Source organism: Nannospalax galili, unplaced genomic scaffold, assembly GCF_000622305.1.
Source record: "Nannospalax galili isolate Female #2095 unplaced genomic scaffold, S.galili_v1.0 scaffold205, whole genome shotgun sequence".
In the NCBI taxonomy this organism is placed as follows: Eukaryota; Metazoa; Chordata; class Mammalia; order Rodentia; family Spalacidae; genus Nannospalax; species Nannospalax galili.
Window position 1 is genome coordinate 100026 of NW_008353921.1, and position 17662 is coordinate 117687.

A 17662-nucleotide genomic window follows, 5' to 3' on the forward strand; every position below is an offset into this window, starting at 1 on the left:
TATCTGTCTCCCCTGGTTCTATCTACTAACCTTTTACCAAAAGACAACATTCCTAGCTTAGGAATTTCATTTTAGTGACTTCCCTGGCCAAACCAATTCCTTGTTCTCTAGTCCCACTATTTCCAGCTCCGTATCTTGACATCCCAAGGCCAGGCAAACACTTCTCCATACAGTCCAGATAGCAAATTTCCAGTGCCATCCCTGCCTCACTGACCCTGCTTCCTACCATGCAATGTTCCCATTGCTTTTTGCCGCCCACAGGGCAGGAACTCTTCCTTCCTCTCTCCCCAACTGTCCTGCCCACACAGTGGCTCCTTGATTGTGACACTGTATGGTACTTCAAGCAGAAAACTACAGGGGTTCAGAATCCTTTTAAAGAAGGAGAAACCACATTTCTTTTTGGAGAGAAGAACCTGAACCAGCCACCAGTAGGCCTGCAGGCACATAGCCGTGACTGGTTGCTGTTCACTGACTTGCATTGTAAGAAGCGTCTCCCAGGCTTGAACAAGGGTCCAACCCTCACCTGAGAAGACAGAGGAAAACGAGGTGTACTTACCCTGAAAGAGGTAATGCGGTTAACAGAAGAGGAAGGGAACTGACATTTTATGGGAGCTGCACAGTTGGCCAGGCACTGGTGACAGTTATGTTCATGATGTGACCTTGGAGCCTGTCTAGGGCCTTTAACAGTTCCTTTCCATTTGTCTGGCTAAGGTCAAGGGCCACAGAGTAAAGGCATACTCTGGTTTCATTCCCACAGTGAATCTCATGCAAACTGAACAACTAAAGAAATGGAGGTAAAGCCAGCAACCATTTTCTTTGCCATGCTTTTTACCTCTTTCGACTGTCAGAATGAGGCTGCTTCTACAGGAAATACTGAAATCAAGGTAAACAGCATAAACCTGGGATGAAAGAGAGGCTGAACTGGACCTGTGTGCCAGTCTCATCTCTGTCTTCATCTAACTTCCTGCGTGCCCAGCAGACTGTATGTCCCATTAGATCACCGTAACTGTATATAGTTACCGTTTACCAAGACTGCCTATGTGCCAGTCATGTTTTATGTCTGTTTCAATAGCTCTTCATTCAAGACTCAGGATTAAATAATGACTTGAGGTATCTAGGAATGGTACAGGAGACCCCCAATGAAATGTTCAGTGAAATAAAATATGCTGTTACCTTTTCATTCTTTGCTTCAGTGTCTAATTCAGCTATTTTAGCCCATTTCTGCCAAAAGTTAGGATCATCTAAGGAAATATCTGTTCTGTTTCCTGAAGCCACAAAGCTCGCCTGTGAAGGACAGAGGGTTGACAAACGAGTCTGAACACAGCACAAATAAAACTGTCATTTCAAATGCACCAAAAGCAAGTATGTTATTCATCTTAGTGCCAAAATTAAAAACCCTAACAGCACTTCCAAAACACGAATGTGAAATCTCAAAACTATTCCCACCTTTTTAAAAAGACTGAATGTGGAAATTGAAATTTCAACCCATAGGACTGGTTTCATGAAACATAAAACTTCAAAGTAAGACAACCCTGAAGACAATGGCAATATAGCAATGTATAGCCTGGTGCCTAACTGCCTGTAAAAGGGATTTGCTTGCTTTCTTATTTATTTAATTAAAATTAATTTATTTACTTATTTTAATTTTTATGTGTATAAGTGTTTTGTCTGCATGTGTTTAAGTACATCCATCTCGTGTAATAACTCAAAGAGGCCAGGATAGGGCACTAGATCTCCTGAAACTGGAGTTATGAACAGTTGTTAGCTGCCATGTGGGTCCTGGGAATGAAACTTGGGTCTCTGTAAGGGCAGCCAGTGCTCTTAACTGCTGAGCCACCTCTCCAGCCCCCTATTTATTTTTTTGATATAAGGTGAAATCAAGTACCTTGGGCTGGCCTCAAACTTAGAATCCTGTTGCCTTATCAGCCTCTGGAGAGCTGGAATCACAGGTATGCATCTTCATACCCAGGTTGAATGGGTTAAACTATTATTATTTTTTGGATAGGATCTTATTATGTAATCCAGGTTAGCCTAGAATCTGTGATCTTTAGCCTCCCAAGTACTAGATGACAGCTCTGTACCACCATCCTTAGCTAAAGATTTATTTTATTCCTTTTCTTTGACATAAGGGCTCATGCAACCTAGGCTAACTTTGAACTCATGTAGACAAGGATGACCTTGAACTTCTTATTTTTCTGCTTTTACCCCAGCAATGCTGGGATTATAGGTGGAATCACCCTGCTGAGTTTTCTGAGTTTTACCAGGGCCTGAACCTAAGGCCTTCACACATGTGAGGCAAGTACTCTACCAACTAAGTTACATTTCCAGCTCCTAGGTCCTAAAAGATTAACGCTTTAAGAATTTTTTCCTTTCAGTTCTACAGTTACCATATATCTGGTAACATTAAAAATGGCACTGGGGGGGCTTGAGAGATGGCTTAATGGATAAAGTGCTTGCTGTGTGCATATGAGAAGTGGAGTTTGGATCCTCAGAACCCATGTAAAAACTTAACAGATGTGGCAGCTGTCTGTTACACCAGCACTTGGGAGGTAGAGATGGGGATCCCCAGGGCAAGCTAGCTAGTTCCAGCAGCTGACTTTCCCTACAGAGCACAAAATATCCTACTGAACAAGTTTGACATGAGCCACCAAATGGGAGACAGAACCAGAGGTCACAGAGCTCCCATAAGAACTGGCAGAGCCTGCAGCCAGGGCAATCTAAAAGTAATCTGCAGATTTCTAAACCGAGTGTCCCAAACGGTAGAGGAAGGTGGTCCTAGAGCTGGGAATCTTCCACAAAATCTCTTCCTATGAAATGAAAATATCTGCTTGAGTTTGAGGAATGGAATGTATACTGAAGGTCCACCCTTTGACAGTGTTCAAGGAAAGCTCCATAAGAGAACCAGGATGTCCACTTAAGGATTCTGGAGCAGTCCTTGCAAAGAGTAGACAGAATAAAGTACAGACTAGTATCTATCTGTGACTCCTTCGAGGCACTAAATCCTCAGGGTCACACTGATTAGATATGCAGGTGGACAATGTCAAAGAGGCTGCATTTGGAAATCGACAAGGAAGAAAAAAATAAGAAAAACACGTTCTCTTCCCTTCCACCCAATGACTATGGAGAGAAGGTCTTATACCTTGGCAAAAGTCGACCCTTTCCCCTCAGATTGGATGGTGATTGTGTGGGTTCTCCTTTGCAGAATCTGGTCTATGTCTTCTTCACAGAACTTGGAGCCTTCATCTTCTTCATCCATTAAGGCTCCATAAGCACCTTTCCGGAGCAAGTCTTCCACCTCCATTTTTGATAGCTGCTGTACCTGAACAGGTCACCAAAGGATACTTACAAAGTGGAGAATGCACAGGAGAAAAATAGCCTCAAATGTGGCCTTCATGATTAAGGATACAGTTCCTCTACTAACTGCAAATGTCAGAACAACAAATCAAATGAAAATCAGATAAAGGTGCCCTGGCTACTTTCTAGAGCGGGCAGGTAGGCAGGCTAGTCTCTATAAGGAGCTATGGAATAAAGTCTAGTACATTAACCAAAGGCCTAACATTCTTTAGGACACTGGTTATCATCAAATGTCATAAACCATTAAAACTATACCCTGTGAAGAGGATGCACTTGACATCTTACTTTAAAGTTTTAGTTTGAGTGTGTATCTTTAAAAGCCTCCAGATGTACCACATGAGCTGAGAAATAATGATTTATTCATTATTAAATAAATACATTTGTATTGGAAATGATGTCACTCCTTTACTACAAAAAGGATCCCTGTGATGTGTGATCTTTTCAACCACTTGTTGAAAACAGGAAATGGAGTTCAAAACACCCTTTCCTGGTTCTAATTTAGAATCTGGTTCTCTTATTTCAGTCACAAGAGGGAATTCCATGACTCCCAGGATGGGTAATGTGGAGTATTATAGCTAGCAACGCAGGCATAGCTAAGAGGATATAGAACATCTGGACTAAGGTTTTAATTTTCCATTTTGCTTCCCTAAGCAGAGAGATTAAGAAGATATGCTGCTTTGTACTTTAGAACCTTAGTTGTAATTTTTAACCCTCCCGAACCCAGACCCCCCCCCAAAAAACCATTTTTTGGAGACAGGGTCTTTATTACTTTTATTTTTTAAATTTTGTGTATGAGTGTATTGCCTGCATGTATGTAAGTGCACTGTGTCATGCAATGTCTGTGGAGGTCAGAAGAGGGCACTGGATCCCCTGGAAGTGGAGTTACAGGTGGCTGTGAGCCATCATGTGTGTGCTGGAATTTGAATCCTGGTCTTCTGCAAAAGCAGCCAGTGCTCTTTAACTGCTGAATCATTTCTCCAGCCGTAGAGACAGGGTCTTATGTACCGAAAATGGTCTTGAACTCACTTTATAGCAGAGGGTGGCCTTTAACTCCTGATCACCCTGTTTCTACCTCCCAAAGTGCTGGGATTATAGGCATGTGCTACCTACCATTCCAAGCTAGAAAACATTTTTAACTGTCACATTTCAAGATAACTTATTTATTCATTACTCATTAGCCATCACATTGAATATCTTTAAAGTGCTATGCACTGTTAGGAGCTATGGGGGACACAACATTGATTCCATTACATCATCAAGAAGTTCAAAGTCTGTGGTGAGACAAAGCAGAGCAACAAATGTATATTCACACAGAAAAGAATGTCAAACCTACAAGTTGTGATAGGCATGGTTAAACCTGTTACTGAAATGTTACTGCATGTTGAGCAGCCCTTCCACACAACTGTGACTCAGATTTTCTTTACCAATTAAGAAAATGCAGAGACTGACGCCAGATTATTCTCTGCTGTACGGAATTACCCAGCAATGATGTGGGGACTGACTCAAACAGTGAAAGGGAACACAGAATGAGCTCTCCAGCCAGACAAGTGCACCTTAATGCTTCAGGGCAGGCACAAGTATACTCACTCCATTGGTGCTGCCCTTTCGGTTGATGTCCTGAAGAATAGCCTTGTCCAGGCCCAGCTTCAGGCTGGCCTTGTCAAACATTTCTCGCTCATAGGAGTTCCTAGTGATTAGGCGATACACCTTCACGGCTTTGCTCTGGCCTATGCGATGACATCGGGCCTGAGCCTGGGAAGGGTCAGCATACAGTGTCACCATATATAATACGCACAAACACACACACACACACACACTCACAGTAGTTTCTGTAGCGTGAGTGGTCAGCTCTCATGGTTAGGTCACTCTTTTACCCATAGATGACTGACTACTCTGTGCCCAGCAACGGAACAGGAGGGCATGGTATCCTACTGTCCTGGCTTGGGGTCTGTATGCAGGCACCTTGTGAGGTGAGATTCATGGTCAGGATACTGCTCTACTTCTGGGAAACGTCTCAGAGGTGGCAGCACCACTTCTCTATTTTTAAAGTTTACTACAGAAAAATTTAAACACAGACAAAAATAGAGGAAAGCATAATAACCCTGTGGACACTCGTTTCCTTTCTGCTACATTCCTACTTTCCAGTATGGTGAGAAGGTGAATCCTGGGCATCAGAGTGGTTTTCATCATTATGTACTTGTAACGATAAAAGATGCCATATTACTATTCCTACACTTAAAAATAATTCTCTATAGCCGGGTGTAGTGGTGCATGCCTTTAATCCCAGTACTTGGGAGGCAGAGGCAGGTGGAGCTCTGTGAGTTCAAGAACAGCCTGGTCTACACAGTGAGTTCCAGGGCAGCTGGGGCTACTGGGAGACCCTGTCTCAAAAAAGACCAAAAAAAAAAAAAATCTGTTTTTTGGACTCTATTAATTGACCAAGGGTCTCATACATGCCTGGCAAGTGTTCTACCTCTGAGCTATGTGATGCCCACTCCCGCAATAATCTTTACTAACAACCATCTAGCTAGTCTTCCAACCTCCCTGCATATCTCACAATTTATATTTAAGTTTCCTTATTTGTGTGGAGTGAAATAAAGCCCACATACTGCCATCAGCTGGTGTTTCAAGGGGTTCTCTTTGATACTTCCTGCCTTTAACAGTTTTTTTCCAAATGCAATTTACTTGCTAATGCAATGTACCTGTCTCATGTATCTCCTCTAAACTAGAAGTTACAGCTTGAGACTTGATTAGGCTACGATCTGACTTCTGGCAAGGTTATTTCACAGATGGGCTCTCAAATTCCATCAGGAGGTACATGTTTATCTGCTTGCCTTTTATGGAATTGATGATCACAACCTAGACGCAATTCCTCTCCTTATTTTGGTTGCCCTAATACTATTAAGGAAAAAAACAAATCAAACATTTGCTTCTTTTTCTTCATTTAATCAGTTTCTAAAATAGCATCCTCTGAACTGACTAATAGAGTTTTGACCTTTTTTTTTTTTTTTTTTTTTTTAAAAGGAAAGGAATCCTAGTTTCTTTTAGCAAGGAATGTTCCTCCCCCATGTAAGGAGAGAAGGGTGTTACTGACATCAAGAAGGGATGGCCATGCCATATATGCCAGCCTTGCAGGCACCCCTGCAGACCTGAGTTCCTTCTTGCTTTCGATAGAGGTGAGCCAGAGCAGTGAGGATACAGCTATGGTGCTGCAATGAGTGAGTCAGTGACCGAGCAGGACTGTACCCTCAGACTGCTGCCTCTGCCTCATGGTCTTACTAGGATCCCAGGTTTAGAGTGGCAGTAAGGTCTCTGGCTCTAATAATACTAGGCTATTTAAAGGAAGCTGGTATCCCAGTGAGCATGAGTTTGAAAGCCCAGGGCACAGGAAAAGAGGATGAGTCTAAGTAGCTATGCTTAAGTCTGCCTATCAGGGACTCACCTTGGCTAGAGTCCAAATCTTTCCACTAATTCTATGGCTGAAATGACACCAGAACACCTTGTAACTCAATGCTACAGTAGCACAAAGCCTGAAAAGCCTGTGAAGCACAGAGATTGATGAGGGGCCACTGGGAAGAGCACACAGGAAAGGACCACTGTAGCAGGGCCCAGAGAGTTTCAGACCTCGGGCTGAGCAAGAGTCCATGGCCTGGGCTGGGTACTGTTTGTTTCAGTGGTTTTCCTTGTTTAAGAGTTCATCTTGGTGACCAAAGTTTACATAACCCAAATGACAAAGTTGTTCTCAGGGTAGGAGGGAAGCCAGAACTTGTTTCCATTCTCGTTGACAGTCAATTTCTGGGAGGCACAGGAGCATGTAGCTGCTGGACAGGAACTCATGTGCAAGACCACCAGGCAATGTCAGCAGCACAGACCCTGGATGCTTTGTGGCGGCAAAGTTTTTCATGGTGTGAGAACAGTTCACTCTTCCCTTTTGGCCAGAATTTGGGGCAAGTGGCTAAGAAGCAGTCCAGCCATAAGCAGAAAGTGGAAAAGGAATGTAGAGCCAATAATCTAAATCCTTTAGAGGTGCTTACTCATCTAAGTTTGGTTATTTCTAGGCCTACTACTGATATTTTAAAAACATCAAGTCCTGGAGATGTTGTTTAGTGAGATCCTCAGTTCTCAAACGGCATCAGTATCATTATTCATTTGACTGATCTCACACCTGCCTGTTTAGTACAGTCTCAGGAAAACAATACTACGGCAGCCCAGGAAAAGCATCAACTAACAGGTTAAAAACTTTTAATATATGATAGTGCGCGTGTATGTATGCATGCATGCGCGCATCGGTGTGGGTGCATGTGAAAGCCAGAGGTGTCTTTCTCAATCTCTTTACAGTACTTTTTGAGACATGATCGCTCACTGAACCTGAAGCTGGCCAAAGTGGTTAGAATGACTGGCCAAGCTCCTGTGTCTCTGCCTCCCATGCATCACCAAACCTGGATTTTTTTTTTTTTTTTGGTCTTTTTGAGACAGGGTCTCCTTGTAGCCCCAGCTGTCCTTGAACTCATAAAGATCTCCCTGCCTCTGCCTCCCGAGTGCTGGGATTAAAGGCATGAGCCACCAAGCCTGGCCAAACCTGGGTTTTTAAAAATATATTTTTATTTATTATTTTTTAAATTTTATGTGTATGAGTGTAGTTACTGCCTACATGCGTGTGAGTGCACCTGTGTTGTACAATGCCACGGAGGTCAGAAGAGGGCTTCGGATTCCCTTGGAACTGGAGTTAAGGATGGGTCATAGCCACCATGCGGGTGCTGGGAATCAAACCTGGGTCCTCTGCAAGAGGCTCTTAAATGCTAAGCCATCTCTCCAGCCCCCCAAACCTGGATTTTTAATGTAGAGTCTGGGGAACTGAAATCAGTTATTCATGTTTGCACAGCAAGCACGTTACCAACTGAGCCATATCCTTAGCCCTTTTGCTTCTCATCACTTACAGTTATATATCCTGCTAAGCATGTATAGTCAAAGTACAATGTTTTCAGAATACACCTGAAAGCAGGTTTCTTTTCTGCAGTACAGACATTAGCAATTCTGAAATGACTGACCTTACAGTAAATATTTGGGGGCACGGGGGGTCATAGGAGTAGGGCTTTACTTTTTGGAGAAGAAATTTGTAAACATAAAAAGGATGAAAATTCCCAGCACTTGGGAGGTAGAGGCAGGCGGACCTCTCTGAGTTCAAGGCCAGCCTGGTCTACATAGTGAGTTCTAGGACAGCTGGGACTACAGAGACCCTGTCTCAAAAAGAGCCCCCCCCAAAAAGGATGAAAATTAGAATAAGAATAAGCTGTATAGTATTAGAATAGATGGAAAGAATATAGTATTAATGGTGACAAGTATATGTGTACATTCAAATATATATGTACAGATACAGGAACATATGGATGCATATGTATGTGTTCATGTATGTACATATATTTATATACCTGTATGAGTGAGTGAATGTTATGCATATACACATATTTACACTTTATTCCTCTTTATGTACATTCTAGCTATGTACACTTAGGAAGTTTAGAAGCAATGTAACCCTAGTAGCAACTGACATGCCTACTCCTACTAACTCTTAGATCTTGTCTCTCAAATACCATTCTCTACACCACAGGACCACAGCACATTAAAGAAGTGGCTAACTGCAGGGAGAGCTGAAGCAGAAAAGGTGTAAGATAAACCCCAAACACACCACTGTGCTCAATGGAAGGAAAATGTGACTTGAGCTAGGCTGGGCATACACAGTTCTAATTCCAGCTATTGTAAGCCTAGCTGATCACATAGGTGAGTTCAAGACCAACCTGGGCAACTTAGTAAGACTACAACTCAAAATAAGAAGAAAAACGCTGATGATCTAATTAGCAGGCGGGTGTGTGCCTAGCATGCATAAGACTAATTACCACCACCACCACCACCACCACCACCACCACACACACACACACACACACACACACACACACACTTGTAAGAGACTCTTACTGGCCAACTGTATGAATATCTGAACACACCAAAAGAAAGATACTAAAAGATACTATACAACCCACTGAATAATAATAATTAAAAAAAATACCCATGAGTCCATACTAACACAAATAAATGAGAAAAATTAAAAAAACCTTTATACTGGAATGCCAAGTAACAAAAACACATCAATAAGCGACAGAGTTAGAAAATCAGCACTTTGTAACCATCACAGTGATGACTAACTCAGGGAAAGAAAACCAACAGAAACTAAAACCAGCAAACAAAAATTTGGCAAAACAGGTATAGACCCAACATATTTCTCTAAAATTACTTAGGAAACCAGCTACTTCAGAGTGGAGAAATCTATGTAATCAAAGCGAAGATCATCAGACAAATGAACCTCAGTTTCTGTGGATCTGCCATACCGAGAAGACTATCAATTCAGGAACAAATCTGAAATCCTGAAATACCAACAACACAAATTAGGAGCAACACACAGAGGGGTCATCTACCGCTCTGCAAAAGTTTCAAGTTCAAAGAAAACGAAAAGATGGATGCATATCCAGATTAAAGGAGGTCAAAGAGTAAATGGAGTGGCCAGTCCTGTACTGGGTCCTGAACTAGAGATGATAGGTACAAAAGAACAAAACAGAACTGAGATCTGAACACGGATTAGATGATTAAAGAATAAAGTTCTTACTTCCTGGTTCTGAGAACTGAAAAATGGGTACACAAGAGAAGGCCTCTGCACCTAGGAGAGAGAGGCTCAAGTGTTGGTGGGTAAATGGGTCTACTGCCCCTAATTTATTCTCAAAAGAAACATGTCTACTTACACACTCAGAGACAGGTTAAAAAAAAAAAGCTAAGTAAATTGGAATAAAATGTAAGCCTAGTTAGATAAAAGTGTATCAGTTGAAAAATAAAAATTGTGTAAAAATATTAAATATGTAGAATTCCTCTCTGGAAGTTACATTGTCTACCTAATACAGAGACTACACTGTTCATTTTGTTTTTGAATTTTAGAAACTGACTTCTCAGCTGGGTGTGGTGCTGCACACCTGTACTTCCAGCACTTGGGAGGCAAAGGAGGAGGGCCGAGTTCAAGACCAGTCTTTGCCTCATAGTGAATTTGAGGTCAGCCAGGGGTACATAAGACACTCTCTCTCTTTGTCCCCTACCTCTCTCACTCTCAGAGAGAGAGAGGGAGAGGGAGAGGGAGAGAGAAAGAACTTAGGTGAGGAAGAAAATTAAGAAACGAAAAACCATCTTTGCTTATATACTGCAATATTACAGATAAAATAACCTACTATAGAGAGATGCTATGTTTTAGTAAATTTATTTTTCACAAAATGTTGGTCAGCAATTCTGACACTATCTGATATTCATGACAGAACTGAGTGAGTGACTACATTGTGATGTGCTTCTCTGCCACAGAAAGAAGTTACAAATAAGAAGGGAAGGCTACAGTGAACGGTGATGGACTGCAATTAGTAATCTCAATGGGAACGGTTGTCTGTAGTATGAGTAGGCCTGTGTCGTGTATGTACAGCTATTTCCTGGTTTTGTCTACACAGATGGTCTAGCAGTGGGCAGACCTAGTAGCCCAGTGATTTCTTGATTTCTTTTATTTATTTATTTATTTATTTATTTAATTTATTTGAGACAGGGTCTCGTGTAACCCAGGTTGGTCTCAAACTTGCTATATAGCCAAGGTTGGCTTTGAGCTCCTGATCTTCCTGCCTCCACCTCCCAACTACTGGGATTACAGGTGTATGTCATCATGCCTGGCTTCAGATCTTGATTTTTTTTTTGGTCTTTTTGAGACCTGTAGCTCCAGCTGTCCTGGAACTCACTATGTAGACCAGGCTGGTCTTGAACTCACAGAGATCCACCTGCCTCTGCCTCCCGAGTGCTGGGACTATAGGCCTGCGCCACCATGCCTGGAGAAACAGGATATTTTTAAGACCTCAAAATATGTACTCATAAGATACTCAACTAATTTTAAAAAGTAAAAAAAAAAAAAAATTATAATTGGGAAGCCTGGTAGACACTGTTTAAACAAGTGGTCAAAGTAATTATCACAGTGATTAGACACAGCCACATCATGTACCCCACTAGGATCCACTGATAAGGACTAACATCATCTCTCTCTATCTCTATGATATTCTTGTCCAAAATACATAACCTTAAATCTAAGAAATATCAATACAAATTAAGGGACATTCTAAAACCTGCCAGTATCATTTAAAGTGTCAAGGTCTTGAAGTGAGGAAAGACAGGGCGCTGCCACAGGCTGGAGGCTGAGAGGTCATGACTTTTAAGTGGACTGTAAGACTCTGGACCAGAAAAGGATCATCTGTGGGAAACTGAACAAACACAAACAAGGCCCAATAATTAATTATACTGTGGTCATGAAGGATGCTGTTATCACAGAAAGTTGGGTAAGAGGTAAACTAGAACTATGTACATTTTGAGACTTTTTAAAAAGCTCTAAAATCAATTTGTAACATAGTGATATAAAAATACTTTAAGTGGTTTAAAAGTTATTATAAATAAAAAAAGGCATGTTTGGGAAAACTGGCTTCTACCAGTCACTTACTCTCTGTTGGCTAGCTCCCTCTACAGGTAACTATTTTAAAACACAAGTTTCTATATACCCACTACCCAAATGGCACAGTCCCATAGCCTCCCCCCTCCCATACACTGGAGCCCATATACTCTGTCATCCCTGTTACTGTCCACTGTGTTGTTGGCACCCCCAGCCATTCCCCAGTGCTTGTCTGTCTGCTGAATCTAGTCAACCTATCTAGAGAGCCTTGTTTTAGGATGATCAGCTGTTCCTCATCTAGCAGCAATCAGTTGTCAATATTCCTTTAGAAGACTGGGGTCTTCTGCTCATTTTCCCAGTTCTATGCTGGGTTACTGTCTGGGAGTCTTTTGGGCCACCTGGCCAATAACTCAAAGGAAGGTATTTCCGGTCTGGTATTGTTAATAAGATTGTGTGGGATGTTCTGTATGATATACACACACACACACACACACAAAATCAACGAATTAAAAAAAAAGACATATTTGAGGAGGAAGCATAAAAATGTACTTCATGTTAAACAGTAGAGGTGATAAACATTATCAGTGAAATCTACCTGATGACTTTATATGCATACTCAGGCACTAAGGATCTGAGGGTAATTGACTGTGACTAGTAATAATCAGATACACAGAGATCAAAGACACAGTGCAAACATCTAAGTGTTAGTGGCATTAAAAATGTAGGAAACAGCGTATTTCAAAATGAAATGGAAATCTTCTTTAAAGGGTAAAAACTCAATTAAAAAATTTTATTATTTTTATGTGTATGAGTGTACTGCCTGCACGTAGGTAAGTGCACCTGTGTTGTGCAATGCCCGAGGAGGTCAGAAGAGGCCGTTGGATTCCCTGGGACTGGAGTTATTAGCTGCCATGTGGGTGCGGGGATTCAAACCTGGGTCTTCTGTAAGAACAACCAGTGTTCTTAACCACTGAGCCATTTCTCCAGTCCAAACTCATTCAATTTTATGTCTTTTAGGGTTTATACTGAGTTTAATATTGTATTAACTATATTAATTCAACTGTGAACCTAAAAATTTACAGCCACTTTTGAAAGAGATGTATCCTTGCTCTGGAATGTGTTACTGAATATGTTAAAGCTGTAATGAGATGCTTCTTCTAATCATGTGGTTATTAAATAAACAAACAAAACAAAATCCTTTTTATATGTCAGAAATGTAAAGGCAGTATGTTTCTCTTTAAGCTGTTTAAGCTGAGGCTATTGTTAATTACCAGTGACTGTACTTTAAGAAGAAGTATCAGATATAAATCACATCCAGTGCTTTTTACAACATGGCTTGCAGACTTGCTACATCCAAATCTCCTGACCCACTGGATCAGAAGACCAGCTATATGCCTTAGAAATCTGCACTGTAAGAAATATCCTTCAAGACCCTTGTACAACAAGAAGGATTTGAAGAGCAGTGGCCATTTTTTTATACATACATATATACACATAATACTGCAAATACTTTAGAATGAACACTGTTTCCTAGCTGTAACTTTGCACAGTCTATGCTAGAGCTTCGCGAACATTCCTCTGTGAATGCCTGTCTTCCCACCAGTCCTAGTTTCCTCTGCCCACTTTCCTATGCATGAGGAGTCAATCAGCTTTGTGAATCTAGCAAGGATCTATGGAGCTCTAAGTACAGATATCTATTAGAAATTCTCTTTATTTCTAAGATTTGAGGTGCTTTTCCAAAACCCATCTTGATGGGTCAAAATCAATCCTACTACCTCTGCCTACTCAAGTCCTATGTGCAGCGATTTTAACTGGTGGATCTAGTTTGCCAAAATGAAACATGAAAAGTAAAAACCCTATTATGTTTGTTCATTCTCTTGTCTTCCTCAAAAAATAGAACATGAAACGTGGAATTATATGTCATAATAACCTTATCCCTAAATTTGTTTTCTTATTTTGTCTCATGGTAGAAATGCAAACCTGTTTCACTAAAAACTGTTCTCTGTGGCCGAGACACAGGATACACTGGACGAAAACTATATTTGCTACTGAGAAGCTTAAATTCTGCTGGTTGAAATAAATCTAAAATGAATTCCAAAAAAAAAAAAAAAACAACTTTCTGTTCTGTTTTAGCTTTCTCTTTCCTTGGTGGGGGAGGAAGATGTACACAGCCTTGCACACACGTGCTGCATCAACAATGTGTCCAGAGAGGATTCCACGGCAGTAAGTAGATCAGTTTATTTAGCTTCCTATTGCCAGATAATGGAATTGTTTAATCTCTGGCTGTTCCATCCTTCAGTATCTTTAGTGATAGCCAATCTCTGCTACTGGGAGATTTGATGGATAACTCTGGCAAATAAAGAAAGTGATCAATGGGTTGGCAAGATGGCTTAGTAGGTGAAGGCGACTGCTGCCAAGTTTGATGACCTAAGTCTGATCCCTGGGGTCCTACATGGTGGAAGGAGAGAACGGACCCACGAGTTGTTCTGACACCTCCACATTCTCCTGCAAGTGCATGTACATACAGACAAAATAAATTTATAATATAAAAAATCAATTAAAAAAGGAAATGATCAAGGTAAAGAATACAGCTTTCAGGACACAGCAGTAACACTATGTGACCATTAAGCACTGACAGTAATTTTTTTCCTGGTTCATATGGGTTTGAAGGTAAACTACAAGAGAAAGTTGAAGTATTCTAAACCAAAGCCTGGTGGAGGAGTGCTGCAAGCACATTAACTGTAGCACACACACTGTTTCTCGGTCACACCTAGAACCCAATTTCTATGCAGGGCGGATATTTGTTCAACTGAAACCACTTCCAGCTCCTCAGAGATGTAGGCGTCTGTGGAGTTAACAGCGTGAGTTCTGCGATTCTATGCAAACACATCACACCTGCCTTCTTCCTGCCTCAGGTGGGGCCAAGAGGAAATTCATCATATACACTGAGGATGGTGGAACAGACAGAAGGAACGTGGGATTCTGACCATACTGAAAACGCTACACTAGTCCCAGACTCCTCACCTCTGGGCTTCTCATTAGCCAAGGAAAGCAAGCAGCTAGACGACCCCAGGAGACAAACATGACGCTCTATCAGGACAACTTACCTGAAATGACAGCATGAAGAGAAGCCCTGTCACATTTAAAAGACTTGTCATTTTATAGTCAAATCTAAAAGTATTTATTTTCTGAATCAGAACCCTAGTCTTCAGAAGGTAGAGAGATACATTCAGAACAGGACAACAACTTCAGTAGTGTTCAAATGAGACACATAAGCTAAGGTATAAAATATGCCTTTGGAGTAGGACAGTCAGGCAGGGTGCTACAGCCTTCCACACCTGGGAAAATCAAAGCACTCTGACGGTCTCCTGCATGATTTGTAGACTCATAATTTGTTCTTTACTCTTTGATACATTTGAGTGAACAAAGGCCAATGCAATGTTTTAAGAAAAAGGTCACTGAAGAAGAGCAGTTTCTTAGTCTCTCTAGTCCCTTCTGTGTAGACAGCCCTCGATTCCTTCTCTTCATGAGTAGGCAGGCTGTGATACAGACTTTCAGGGCCTCAGGAAAAATGGACAATGTCTCAACTTACAATAAAATACTTGGGCTTAGAAAATGGGTCAGGAATCCAGCAACCTGCTAAAAGTGGTTGAAATAGGGAGGCACTATGAGTTGTTTTTAACTGATTATGCAGACTTCCATTAAGGATCAAGTATAATTATACATATGGAACAATATACAGATCCCAGTGATTACAATGCAAAAAAAGGGAACAACAGTGTAGTCACCTTAACAGTAAGATTTCAAACTCATCCTGATTTCAGTTTATTACTGCCAATCTGAAGTACAGAACTTGGCAAAACCTTATATTATTTGGAAGAGAGAAAAGAATCCAACCTGAGGAGACAGCCCCTTCTGGGATCACCAGCAAGACTCCAGGAAACCTCTACACCACTCTGAGGAAGGTAAAGGGGATGCCCCCTTTTTTCCCCATTTCCTCTGTTACCACTTTTCTTGACAACATGTAGATATCTGAACTCAGAGGCTTACACCTGGCTGTTTCTAAGAAAGTAAGGGTTTGTAAATGCCCTTCCAAAATCCTGCAGGCAAATGTGTGAATGTGTATAAACAATGTATATAGCTATGATGATGCACTTAGCAAGATCAGTACTTAGAAAAGATCCATTTGCTGTATCAGGGTTAAGACCTCAGTTTACCTATCTTCATGGTTCATTGAGCTGCCATCCTGGGAATCACAAGGTGGTCTCAGGGTCTAGGTTTCCAGATTCTCTCTTACTTTAAGCATCTGTGTGCAAGAGGTAGTAGTGTGGGAGTGAAAATATATTTGTGCATATTGAGTGTGCACCATTTTACAGGCAGTAAGCAGGGAAGACCTTGTTTGTCTTGATAGGAGACTTAGAATCTGAACTATCCTCCTCCTACCATACCTTCTTTGCAGTTCACCAATTACTCCCCAATAATCATGGATCCAATTTTCTGCCTTTAAATTTCCCTATACTGCCTACTCCATTTATATCTAACCAGTTTGGAGACACATTCAAAAGAGAAAAAAATAACATTTTCCTCTGAATTATGAAAATAATAACCAAGAAAATAGAAACCAGTGAATCAGTAAAAGAGAAACTAGTCTGGAAGACCAAGAGCTGAAAAATTCAAACCCACCCCTGCGTTGTCATTATCGGGATTCTGTCCCTATTAAGCTTTTGCTACACTCTGGCACTCAAGCTGCTGATCTGTATGCTGATCTTTTTTTCTTCATTTAAGCTAAGTGGCTAGAGGAAGTTCATAAACTGACAGCACACTTAAGCAGCATACACTATTTAATTTCAGTTTGAACTTCACTAATATTCGTTATTAATGCCAGTTTCTTAGCATTAAAAACAGTCATTCCAAAGTGCCTCCTTTCCCCTCAGACTCTAACTCTGGCAACCCCACCCACCTCCTCTGGTTGCTGCTCATATAAAGAAATCATCTCAGATGACTTCACCTTCTTCACTGGGTTTGAACATTCTCACCTTTTGCTTTTCTTGGTATTTCACCAATTCAATTGGCAATATTCACAGTTCACCTAGGGAAAGCAGGATGAACCCCCAATTTTTGCCTCTGGCCTTCTGACTCTAATTTTCCCTCTCGATATTCCTATGGGCATGTCCAGCTAACATGACTTCAAACTGACTTGCACTTTTGGTTTCTCTATCATCATTCTCCTAGATGTTATGCTCCACCATCAAGGAAGCATCACAAAGGAGCACAGACCTTTACAATTGTCGAGGACTTGGGAAATGATCTGCTTGGGACTGGTGAACATTATTAGCAAAGGGCCTTGATGCTAAATGATTAGTGATCTTTGAGGTTTCTGTGGTCAACCATTCATCTCCATGCTAATAGACATAGGAATAATGGGCTGTATTCAAATAAAATAGGATAGGTGGCAGCAAAAGGGCAACACTTTCCAGGCTCCTTCTCGGTGTCATGAGTTTTTCTCAGCTACTAGAGGCTGAACCCAGGGTTTTGCATATGCTAGACAAGTACTCTACCATTCATCTACATCCTTAACTCCTCATCAGGTTCTTGATAGAGAGGTGATCAAGTATTAGATTTGTCTTTTAATTTTAATGCTGAGTATATGTTACTTCTTTAATGACAGTGAATTACTTATAATCACCAGATTTCTTTCAAGCTAGATATTGAACATATTGCCACACAGTTTGCTTTATGATAATTTGTCATATTTTTCCCAAGTATTTTTTAAACTTTTTTTTTTTCAATTTTATTTATTTT

The 17662-nt window shown here is 41.0% G+C and overlaps 1 protein-coding gene across 1 annotated transcript in view; it reads right to left on the reverse strand.

The window, feature by feature from the left end:
* Chd6 (chromodomain helicase DNA binding protein 6) overlaps window positions 1-17662 on the reverse strand; it is a 218395-nt gene that overhangs the window by 42400 nt on the left and 158333 nt on the right. The window contains exons 18-20 of the mRNA XM_008850984.2: window positions 4942-5106; window positions 3140-3319; window positions 1174-1284 (exon numbers count right to left, since the gene is read on the reverse strand). Coding sequence (XP_008849206.1) covers window positions 1174-1284; window positions 3140-3319; window positions 4942-5106 — 456 coding nt within the window. The remainder of the gene's footprint in view (window positions 1-1173; window positions 1285-3139; window positions 3320-4941; window positions 5107-17662) is intronic.